General features: G+C 35.8%; 1 protein-coding gene across 3 annotated transcripts; it reads right to left on the reverse strand.

The window, feature by feature from the left end:
- Nucleotides 1-2,413: 2,413 nt before the first annotated feature.
- Nucleotides 2,414-9,728, reverse strand: LOC147399882 (kinesin-like protein KIN-5D). 3 transcript variants are annotated; one of them, XM_086445441.1, is made up of 23 exons: nt 9,493-9,728; nt 8,594-8,800; nt 8,378-8,507; nt 8,109-8,267; nt 7,547-8,023; nt 7,371-7,468; nt 7,117-7,273; nt 6,937-7,006; nt 6,680-6,756; nt 6,537-6,590; nt 6,365-6,445; nt 6,156-6,267; nt 5,757-5,843; nt 5,496-5,671; nt 5,238-5,399; nt 4,836-4,943; nt 4,568-4,726; nt 4,388-4,471; nt 3,622-3,827; nt 3,396-3,497; nt 3,194-3,303; nt 2,961-3,112; nt 2,414-2,866 (listed from the first exon to the last, which is right to left on the reverse strand). In XM_086445441.1, exons 2-23 carry the CDS (start codon nt 8,767-8,769, stop codon nt 2,639-2,641), a joined length of 3,165 nt encoding a protein of 1,054 aa, XP_086301567.1. In that variant the 5' UTR covers nt 8,770-8,800; nt 9,493-9,728; the 3' UTR covers nt 2,414-2,638. The 3 variants fall into 3 exon arrangements, with proteins under 3 accessions (XP_086301567.1, XP_086301569.1, XP_086301568.1); XM_086445443.1 differs by lacking the exon at nt 9,493-9,728 and adding an exon at nt 9,147-9,165; XM_086445442.1 differs by lacking the exon at nt 9,493-9,728 and adding an exon at nt 8,916-9,103.
- Nucleotides 9,729-11,570: the final 1,842 nt, after the last annotated feature.

An 11,570-nucleotide genomic window follows, 5' to 3' on the forward strand; every position in this document is an offset into this window, starting at 1 on the left:
TCGTCCACCAACGAGATGGATAGACAAGTCAAATGTATCGGATGAGATTTAAAACTATCGTTCATTTGTCTCATTGTTGAACAAGACGACTCGGTCTCGTTCATGGCAAGACTAGACGTCAAAACAAGTTTTAAAACCATGGATATGCCAGATGCATGTTATTGAATCAGCTGGTTCAAACCCAAAAAGGAGATTTGTTCATCAATGACATCCACATTTGTTTCATGGTCAATCTATACTTGTTAAAATCGTGATTTAGTATGAGTGGGGCACGAGTCTGTCTCAACTCTGAATCAGGAATTTTGTTTTGAAAAAGCCCATGGTAGTTAGTATCTCTGTCAAAAGCTCTTGTGACTTTAGGTACCAAACCACTGTTCATATTTTCTTCTCATTTGCATACAATATAGTTCCTGTGAAGACGTTAGGTTAGTGTTGAAATCTCATGATATTGTCACGCAACTATTTTTGTACTTTAAGTCCTGCTAAAACTAGATTGTTTTGCATTACAATCTGAACATATTTATCCAATGAAACACACAATTTTATATCCCTGATACCATGACGGATTCAGCATGGAACACCAAAGCTGTTATCTGGGGTAGGAAATCATTGAAAAAGGTGGATGGAGTGACTTCAACAATGGTACAGATTGTTGAGACACGATGATGAACGTTTGTGGGTCAATTTATTCCATTTGAGTATCAGAGATGGGTTTCTGAAGATCATAAAAGAGACCTATGAACAGAATCAGATATAATTTTCAAAGTGGAGAAAAAAAATTGAAAAAGAATAATGTTGAAGTGACCTCAAGATTGGACCTCACGTTGCACACCCTGACATGAAAGTGTATAGTAACCTTAGATGCTTTTCCTTGAGATATGAGTGAAAAAGCATCTATGGTTTCTATCCACTTTCATGTTAAGATGTGCAATACGTGTTATTTGGTGATAGTGGAGAGGCATGTTTTGAAATACAAATCAATCATACAACTTTGAAGTTGAACTCTTCAATAACGATTTTGGGGGTTGATAGCACTTACAAGATCTAATCTTTCTCCATTTTATCGTTTATTTTCTTCTCGGGAAGTGTTCAACGTCTTTAGGTTTTTTTGTTTTTAAGAAGATTTTGTTGTTCGATGGGATTGAGTTTGTAATCTTTGTTAGGGATCTAATGCATATGAAATCATTCTCGCCAACAATCAGCCATCATCTCAGCTCCATGTGAGCCCCCGCTTGTTTAGAAAATTGTGCAGTGGTCATTATCATGAATGTTGAATACTCACAAGTATTTCACTTTCTATATTTCCCTTCTAATCCCTTGTAATATATGTTTCTCAAACCCTTGACTCATCTATTTAAAATTTTGTGCCTTTTGATGTGAGGAGGTGGTAACTTGCAATGACGAAGATTGTTTTGCATTTAGGATCCATATATGGGCATGAAAAATGGATGGGCTAATGATTTACATTGGAAAATACGATTTTAGAAGTATTTGTGCATTTTCACCGGAACTCATTTTTCCGCTCAAAGTGATTTTCTACCCTGGGCTTGAAAATGTTTTTTCACCCACATCTAGGAAAATGTTTTGGCGGAATTGATTTTCCCACTAACATCATTTTCCAAGACTATTGTCTTCATCAAAAGTCTTCTCCCAAATATTTAGGTTGGTTGAATGGATCACATTCCTCCATCAATAATCCAAAGTTTTCTTCGATTAATTTAATTTTTGTTTTCTTATATGTTTCCACAGAAGCGGGAAATTGAAAATGACCAAATAGAGAAGTGATTTAGATCCGCTTGTCACATTTGATGGAATCTCAAATTTACGCTAGAGTTGTGATAATCTAAAACAGTGACGCCCCCCTAAGCCCCCCCCATCACATAAGAAATTTATCTCCTCCCACAAAATTTTATTTTATTTTAAGATTTCAAATCTTAAAAAGGTTCGTGGAACAAGTACCAAAGCACCCAAATTTCAAATTTCAAATTAAAATTCAACAGCTAAAATTAGAATTTCGCCCTTAGAATTATTATTATTATTTTAATTTTATTGTGGGCAGGAGAGAGAAATTTACAGTCTCAATTATTGTCTTTTTTTTTTTTTTTTTTTGGGTCACGTGTCAAGCGGCCAGGGTGTTGTGAGCAAAAAATCACTCAGTTCTAGAAAATCTGATCATGAAAGAAAATCGTAGGTGGGCGGCTATATGTTGTTTCATATTATTAGAGAGCTTCTACCACACCAGCTTTTGCTAACGCCACCCCAAGATGTGTGCTGCTAATTCTCTCCTTTGATGATTTACATATAAATTGGGGTGGCAATAGAATCTTTCCATTATTATTTTGTCTTTATATATAATAATTTCAACAATAGGTGTAAGAGAAAAATAAAAAATTTGGTGTGGCAATATAAGGGCTTTAGTTTTAATAGACTGCGCCAGTAATTAAGATGAATTATCAGGAATAATATATAAATTCAACACTCAAAAAATTCTACAACAATCTTTAAAAGAAGAAGAGAGGATTTCAAAGAAATGAACTTCCCCATAAAAATCAAATAATTAAAACAAACTTAAGAGAGCCATATATTCTGTACAATCTCTATACTGTTCTGTACCTTTGCCCCCCTCACACACACCACCTTAGTTAATGGCAGTGAGAGGAACTCTGGAATCTCTCAAGGACTGAGGAGAAGCCTCATATGTCCCTTGTAAATGCTTCACATCCCCATTAGCTAGCTTGGCAGATTTTGCTTCCCAGAATGACTTCAACAACTCCTCACAAGCCGGGGTTCTAAGTTCTTCAATGGATGCCACGCTCGGTAAATTGAACGATCTCTTCCTCGGTGTCGAACAAGACGGTTCATCCACCTGGGTGTGATTGAAAATGATCGACACGATCAGACTCCGAAACTTCAAAAGGTATATTTTTTTTTCTCAAAACACAAATAAATCCAACTCTTACCACGTATTCCTTCTCTAGACATCTTCCGGTATTGTCTGTGATCTCCACAATCTTGTGAAAGTGCCCACTTTTCAATCCCCTCATATCGTTGCAGCAGGGATCAATCATGGAACCGATGTTTTCACAGGCCTCGTGATCAAGTTTTAATGAATCTGCAAGAGTGTCTCGTTCGAATAAAAATCTGTAAAAATTTGGAATCAATATGTATGCAAACTAGATATAAAAAAACTTACAATCAATAAAGGAGAGAAGACCCTTGTTTGCAACAGATAAATCTTCAAGAGCAGACGAGGCAGCGGAAGACAACCGAGCACGTAAGATCCGATTTGCTTCCATTCCATCCCTACCAAAGAGAAAACACTCACTCAACATAGCACAATTTCCCCTCAAAACTGATAAATCATTAAGACCATTAATAATAAAATAGCTTATTACCTGACAATAGAATCCACTGATTCAACATTGGCCTTTTCCAGACTGACCATGGACTCTTGGGCATTTCTCCATTGTTGTGCTGACATTCTTGCCTTCGTCATACTGCACATTTTATTGAGAACAATCACGGGCACATAAAACTTATTTATCACTCTCTTATGCAAATGTAATCAAATGAATGCACGTGGCCTTTCGTAATAGTCCGTTGTCACGTTGTTGCTCTTACCAGTGCTGAAGACCTTCTTCTAAGCCATTCTTTCCAGTTTCCACTGCGGCAGTATTGTCACGATATTGGGTTTCAGTTTTTCCCATATAAATCGTCCACTCATCCTTAACAGAACAAGTGAAATCTTGCATTGTCGACATTTCTTGCTGTATCTCACTGGTTTTGCTGGCTGTAGTTTCTCGAAGACCATCTACTGCCATTTGAACCTAAAGAGAAGAAAATGTATGAAAAAGGTTTAAGATTGTCCCCATCATATATGGAGTTTGTCTCCCATGAAAAAGCTAGGTTTTCAAGATACATCTTCCCAAGTTGAAATTAACTTTGACCATTATGAACTTACCATGCTAATTAAAGATTACAACACACCATTCAAATGTTACAAAAGTTCGGTTCAAGTTACTAGGCTCATATAAAATCCTAACCCACCCTCCACACCACCCCCCAAAAAAATAAAAAATAAAAAATAAAAAGAAATCTAGCAAAAAAACGATTGAGTTTCTTTTGTTGGCACCCCAACTTTTACTTATTCTCAACCATGCACTTATTTTCTTTATTTTTAATTGGTGTGTTACAAGTAAAAGTTGGTGCCAATAGCAGCTCTCTTAAAAAATAAAAGAAAATACATAATATTTGGTTTCCATTTTTTCTGGTTCACTCCTACAGCTAGCATGAGATTCAATATATTAGTTTTGGAAGCAATAAAGATTCACTAATTTCCCAAAATAGAGATTACAAGAATCTCTCTTATAACACAAAGGGTGCATACCAGCTTTTTCTTCCTAGCGTTTGAACTCGCAAGCAGCTCTGCCACTTTTTCTAACAGTTGCTTTTCTTCATTAGCAGCACACTCCTACAAATACAAGTAACATATTAAAACTGGTGTCAGGATAAGTAATTCATAAATCTAACAAAAACGATTATCTGAGAAGGAAAGAATGGAACCCACCTCATAATTCTTTTCAAGTTCACACAGTTTTTTGTCATGGACGATTTGTGATTCTTCCACAATTTGGGATAATTTGGAAGCATGCATGTCTAAGTCTTTGAAAAAGTTCACTGTAATTTTAGAAATAGATCGCGTGGTTTCCACTGCTCTAGAGTGTCCCTGTGTTCGGTGTTAAAAAAAAATCAGTAATTTATATAACTTACACCTACACCCTAAACAACATCTCCCAATTGTAGTTGTTGAAACGCAAGAATTTTCAGTTTCGAACCTCACGCTGTTGCTGCGCATATGCAGCCAACTTCTCCCCTTGATTAGACAGACCGTCTTGAAGTTCGTTAAGTATAACATCAGCTTCCAAAGCAATTCCTTTTAAAAGCTGTCATGGTAAAGTAGAATTCGTGTAAGAAATAGAGCAGAATTTGTTGTAGATAAATGAGGATCAACTAAGTCCAATATTGACATAAACAAAATAAATGGTAAAACAATCGCATGGTGTCAATCCTAGACACAAATCAACACGGAAAACCCAATACAGAAGTTTCACCTGAATTAGCATGTTCACGTTACGAAAATTACAATTATGCACAAAATGTTCTTGTTTCATCAGGCACACCAGTACAGTATTAGCAATAGAATTTGAGATACCCAAACCACTTATAACATAACTTACATCCTCAAGGGCAGATGAGTGCTTAGAAACTTCTGAATTCAGATGTCCAAAAGTTGACTGAGAATTCCCATCAAGCTCCCCTGCTAAATCATCCAACGTTTCAATCCCAGAACTGTACATGGTTTTCAGTTTTCCAATCCGTCCACGAAGTTCTTCGGTGGCCTACAAACGGAATAGAGAAGAAATAATAAGTCCAGATTGCTAATCTAATCTCTTAAGAAAAGGCAATATAGTTATCCTCACAAATTTACATCTTACCTCTGCTTTTGTGGAAACAAAGGATTGCATATCTTCTTCCATATCCTTCAGTTGTTCTTCCTGCTGCACCACAGAAGCTGCAACGGTCTTATGCAAGAGCTCAAGTTGCTGAGTTAATTGAGACTGGAATTTCTGGACAAGAGCTCTGTTTCCATCTTCTATTTTATCTTTGCGCTCTGCACACGAGCCGCATTGCAAAAGTTTAGAGGCAAAACATTGTATACCCAAAACATTATATACTTTAAAAACATGGATACAAACCAATTTTGGCAAACAATCCAGATACGTCAGATGCTGCATTCTCTAGCTCTGATCGAAGCTCAAATGCTCTCTCAATGAGTGCTTTCTCTGGGAAAAAAAAAATCAACAAACAAATGTCAAAGGGAGAGCAAACATGAACAGAAAGTGAAGGATGGGATATAATTAAAGGTGATTGTTTGAAACTTTGTAAAGTAGATATGGACATTTGATGAGTGTGAGGCTGTCAGAAACCAATGGAGGACACTTTGAAATATTTACATTCATGTCCATCATGGATTTTCTTTTTTCTTTTTATTCTTTTGATGGCATGGAAGTTGTTAAAAGGAAGAAAAGAGAAACCCCATTTCATATGAACACCAGAAAAGGTTGTTGAAGGAATGTTTATCGCCTTTTGCTCACCTGATCTGAGGAGATTAGAGATAAAGAATTCCTTTTCTTTAATTGTTAAGTTTGCTTGTCGATATCTTTCTTCTAGATCGTATAACACATGTTCGGTGTTCTCGAGTTTTTTCTGCAACCAAGTACGACGAAGAAGAGCTTAATTTCTTGCATTGAAGAAAAGCTTAAAAGGAGATGGCCTAGAGCATGACTGTACAACACTACGTTACCTGAGTCCTTTCAAGTTTTTCACTTAATTCTGCCATCAACAGTTGCTGAGAATCGTAAAGTTCCTGGAGTCCCATTACTTGCTGCTCACAACATACAAATTAAACAGTCAAACCTCTACAAATAGCAAATCAAAAGGACATCAAAACTGAATGCAAAGGGTGTGGATTGTACCTTGTCCTTGGATTCTGAATCAAGTTCCATTCGCTCTATTTTCTCAGTCATGGCCTAGAGAAGAACAAAGTTGAAATGTTTCACTCACTACAAATTTTAAAAAGAATATATCTCATAATCCAATGAGAGGGTAAGAGTCAAACCTTCTTTTCAGCTTCTTCTTGCAGGTAACGATCCCGTGGTATATAGATGCCATTCTTTTCTCTTGCAGCATAAACCTCTGTTGAGAAAACATAATCAATTGCATACATCAGATGTTAGTTTTGATAGAATCTTAAACTTGATTTTAAGCATCCAATTGCTAAGAATAGTTATTAGTTTGAATACTGGATCAAACTTCCATGTAGAGAGAGAAGATGAAACTACAATCAAGCACCCAAACTAGAGTGCAGAAGACAACCTTGTTTAAGGCGGTCAATCTCGGTGTACAAATCCTTGATTACTGCAGATTTCATCATCTTCTGATTAACCTGAAAATCGTAACAAGACATTGGAAGAGTTGAGGTGTGGTCCAGGGAAAAAGATAGTTCAAGAGCACAGAGAATCAGTGGTACCAACCAATGCCAATCGAATCACTGACCTCTGGTTTGTTCTTGATATTTTTAGCGCGGTGTGCATAGTCTAGGGTGCTGAGTGTCTCTTCCAAACAGTAGATGGAAGGTGATATAGTGGCAATTATGCATGTCTTTGTTTTGCCTCCCAATGAATCCCTCAATAACCTTGTTAATTTGCTATCCCTGATGTCCAAACAAACAATCTTCATTTGCTCCTCATTTTCTAGTTTTGATATTCAAGATTCCAGTAAAAAAAATTTAAGATGAACCATAGTTATACCTGTATGGAACATGACCAGAGTGCTCAACAAGTGCATTAATGACGCGGCCAAGAGTAAGCAAGCTTTTATTTATCTCTCCGGCTTCCCTTGCTCTTCCCTGTAACCATAGATGTCTTACATTCAAACCTAAAGTGAAGACTTCTATGGTACACAACTATATGATAAAACATGATACCTCTCTTGCACCAGAACGTGAAATGTTCTCGGACCCAGCGAGGTCGACAAGATTAAGCTTTCCACACTTGATCAGCTCTTCCCCCTCCGGAGTACATTCCTTGATGTGAATTGTGATAGAAAATATTGAGTGAGAACGACTACTTTGCTTGTTGAGAAGAGTCTCTGCGGTTCGCCTTTTGGAAGACCCTTTCTCGAGGATTTTATATATTTCATTTGCAGTTGTGACTATTTCTTCTTCAAGGCCTCTCACGAAAACACCCCCTTTTCCATCTTCCATGAGGGCTATTGGCTTCTTCAACTTGTCATCTATGAATTTTGAATATTCTTCTGGAGCCAAAAGATCCGTTATTTCCTCATTATATAACTCTAGAAATGTAACTTTCATGCTGTACTCGGCATTTTGAGCTTCGAGTATATCAAAAATTTGCCGAACAGCTCTAGGGATAACACCAGCATCATTTGGTAATTCTCCATTCTACAAAAAACACCAAAAATCAGGAAAATATGGAATTTTCAACATTGAACAAATTCAGGTAGAACAATTTTTTTTTTTTTAAAACCTTTGCTTTCCTCGCTCCTCCTTCCATTGTGTAAGTTTTCCCAGTTCCCGTCTGACCATAGGCAAAGATTGTGCAATTATAGCCATCGAGAACCTCATTCACTATAGGAGAGACAGCTTGATCAAACAAATCTTTCTGTTGGGATGTTGGACCAAAGACCTAAACAGAATTATCTTTGATTATAATCCATCCTTCAATATTTTTAAAAAGTAAAATGAAAAATCTAACTACAAGAACTTGGACTAAATAAACGGAAACTGGCATCAAACCTTGTCAAATGCAAAGTTTCTATCAATCTGCTTGTTGGCTATGGTCTGAATTGCAGATACTTCTCGACGATTTTCATTGCAGGTGATCACCACTGGTGTATTGACCCTTATCTCGTCCTCACTTAAAGGCCTAAAAGCACAGAACATTATTGCCCAACATTCAGAGCGAAACTCAAACTAACTCAGAATTTAAAGTAAAAAAAAGTAAATTCTCACCTGCAACGGAGAAGAACCTGAACATTCACCCCTTTATCTTTGTCATGTTTATGATTTGAATTTCCATCACCTGATCGCAGATCTCTTGCAGGCTTGTCGCTTGACCGTGGAGTTTGAGAAGGCGAAATGGAGACCAATCCCACTCTCCTCTGCTGTTGTGATTGCGAAGAATCCATGACTAACAGATAAATGGATCTCCAATTTTACCTGCAAAACAGTTCAATCAAGAACATCAACTACAACTCTACAAGTCATCAAAGACTCCCAACAAAATGTTGAAAAATCAGAAATTCAGAATCATCCAGGAATTTAATAACCCCACCGAGAAACCCTGACAGGGCCCAAACAATCAAGAAACACTAAAAGAACATCTGAAAATTAAAGCTCGCAAGATCCATGAAGAACACATCCAAATTCCAAAAAACTAAAACAAGATTTTTCTTTTAAAAAAAGAAAAATCAGGAATAAATGCTGAGAAGAGATTCATTAAATATCAACAAAATCTTCATCCACAATCAGAAATGCAGTATTAAAAAAAAGTACACAAATTTACTAGAATTTAGTCTTCAGATTGAAACAACAAAAACGCACAAAACAAATCCAGTAAAATCTACAGTTCGGTTCGAAAATGACTAAAAAAGATCTTAAAAAAACAACAAAAACAAGAATAAATGCCGAGAAAAGATTCATTAAAGATCAACAAAAAACCTCATCCACAATCAGAAATGCAGTAAAAAAGTACACATTTTTACTAGAATTTAATTTTCAAATGAAAACAACAAAAACGCACAAACCAAATCCAGTAAAATCTTACAGTTGGATCGAAAATGACGGATCGAAACTATAAACCTAAAACAAGAATTAATCAAATGAGATAGTTGAATCGAGCTTAAACTTACTGTAAATCGAACAGCCGCCCGATCGAGACCTTCAAATGTAGGAGAAAATCAGGAAAATTATTAACTTCTGTTCATTCAAGAAGAACTACAAGAAATCGAGAATCTCTGATGATGATTTAGAGAGAGAGACGAACAAGAAGAAATGAGACGAGAGTGGGTAAAGGAAAATTTAATAATGCCGTTAATGGAACGTTTATAAAATCAAGGGACTAACGTTAACGCCCGTTAACGATCCGTTTTATTATTATTTTTGACCGTTAGAAATGGACGAAATATATGAGAACATCTTATCTTAGGGACGCTTTTTCAAATTTAAATCTTGGTTTGCAAAAATTTAAAAGAACTAAAATACAACGAAAAGGTTTGAAATAAAATATTTGAAGTTTTACCCTTCGATGTTCAATAGTTTACCATAATAGACCTCTAATATTTTTAAACACAATTACCAAAAATACCCCTATATATATATATATATAGTGAATTAGTGATGATTTTCAATGATCCTTTTTCCTATTTCTTAAAGATAGATGGAGCCTATTGACCAATGATGGTCCACATAATTAATTAGTATCCATCCATAGAGACCATATCAACCAAGTCGATCCCTCCTATCCTGGGTTGAATTGGCTCAGTCTGATTGACATCAAATAAAAATAGTCCATATTATAATCACAAAATCTCATTTTATATTAATCACAAGAGCCGTCTTATACTATCTTTGTTGGACATCGTGTTCAACATTAAACTGACATGGTAGGATTGCATAGATAACCACAAAGTTCTTTTCTCGAGATACAAATAAAGAAATCTATGATTATGTATGCATCACCACATCATCTCAGTGTTGAATACAATGTCCAATGAAGGCAATTCAGAATTTTCCTAATCACAAACGTATAATTATAAAAATAAGTTTAAGTATTAGTCAACATGATTAAGTAGTTTTTGGCAAGTCAAAATGGAATCCAATGCACCGAAGTCAAATTGCTCTAAACCTCTAGCCTTAGTAGTCTTGCTCTAATTTGGCCAATTCAAAGTGATCCTAACTTGATCGATCAAACTAGGGTGTAATAAGTACTAAAATCTTGATTTAAATAAATTTATATATGTCTGATTTAGACATACTCCTCTCCAATTATTGGTGAATATTTATTTGAGATAACCCTTTGTTTTCAAACTAATGATATGCCCTTCTTGACCCTGGTCCTCTCTAATATATGAATGGAAAAAAAAAATTTTGATCTAACATCCCTCATTTTCAAATTGTGACAGATAAATCTTAGATTTTTCTATTTGAAATTAATCATCTTCAATTTCTTGGATAAAAAAAAAATTACCCTAATTTTCAACTTTTAAATCTTAAGAAGAATAAGATTAAATTTTTTAAGAAATAGAAGAATTATAAATTTTGCGGAGAAAATTTGATGATTATCTACAAGGTTTATTGCAAGGTTGAAAATGAGATTGAATGCGAGATCTTGAAGATGACATATTTTTAAGAGAAAAATTAAGAGATTTTGGCTTGAAGTGGAAGATTAGGGTATTTAGGTCATTTCCTTAGTCTATTATAGAAGACTTAGGGTCGAGAGAACAAGGATTGCCAGCAACGTGTAGTGGCAACTTTAGTAAAAATCTGGAACTGTGAGGGGAATAAATGATGGAGAGTGATATTATAAAGAAGGACAAAAGGTGTTGATGCTGTGTCAAAGGTACCCCACGTGAAAAAGAGTGATGCGAGCAAGCACGTGCCGTTGGGACCTTCAGTTGCTTTTTCTTCTAAGCTTAAGTTTCTTCTAATTTTTGTTACGGTGTCTCTGTCTAGTTCCGTTCGGATTCAACGGATTTAAAAAAAAATGGGCTCCAGATTTTACGGAGGAGAGGAGATTCTTCTGTATGCCTGGTGGTAAGTAAGTAAGACAACAACGGGCTATGTTGGCTTCCACGTGTACTGAATAATCAATTTAGAAAATAATAATGTAATCCAACTTCATGACCCCTTCTTGCCAATTGGCATTTCCTTGGATCCTCTCATCATGAATGTTTGGCCTGCAAACGAGAAAACATGCCCTGAAAGTCGT

Source organism: Akebia trifoliata, chromosome 6 (genome assembly GCF_017979445.1).
Source record: "Akebia trifoliata isolate Shusen 1 chromosome 6, ASM1797944v1, whole genome shotgun sequence".
Taxonomy (NCBI): domain Eukaryota; kingdom Viridiplantae; phylum Streptophyta; class Magnoliopsida; order Ranunculales; family Lardizabalaceae; genus Akebia; species Akebia trifoliata.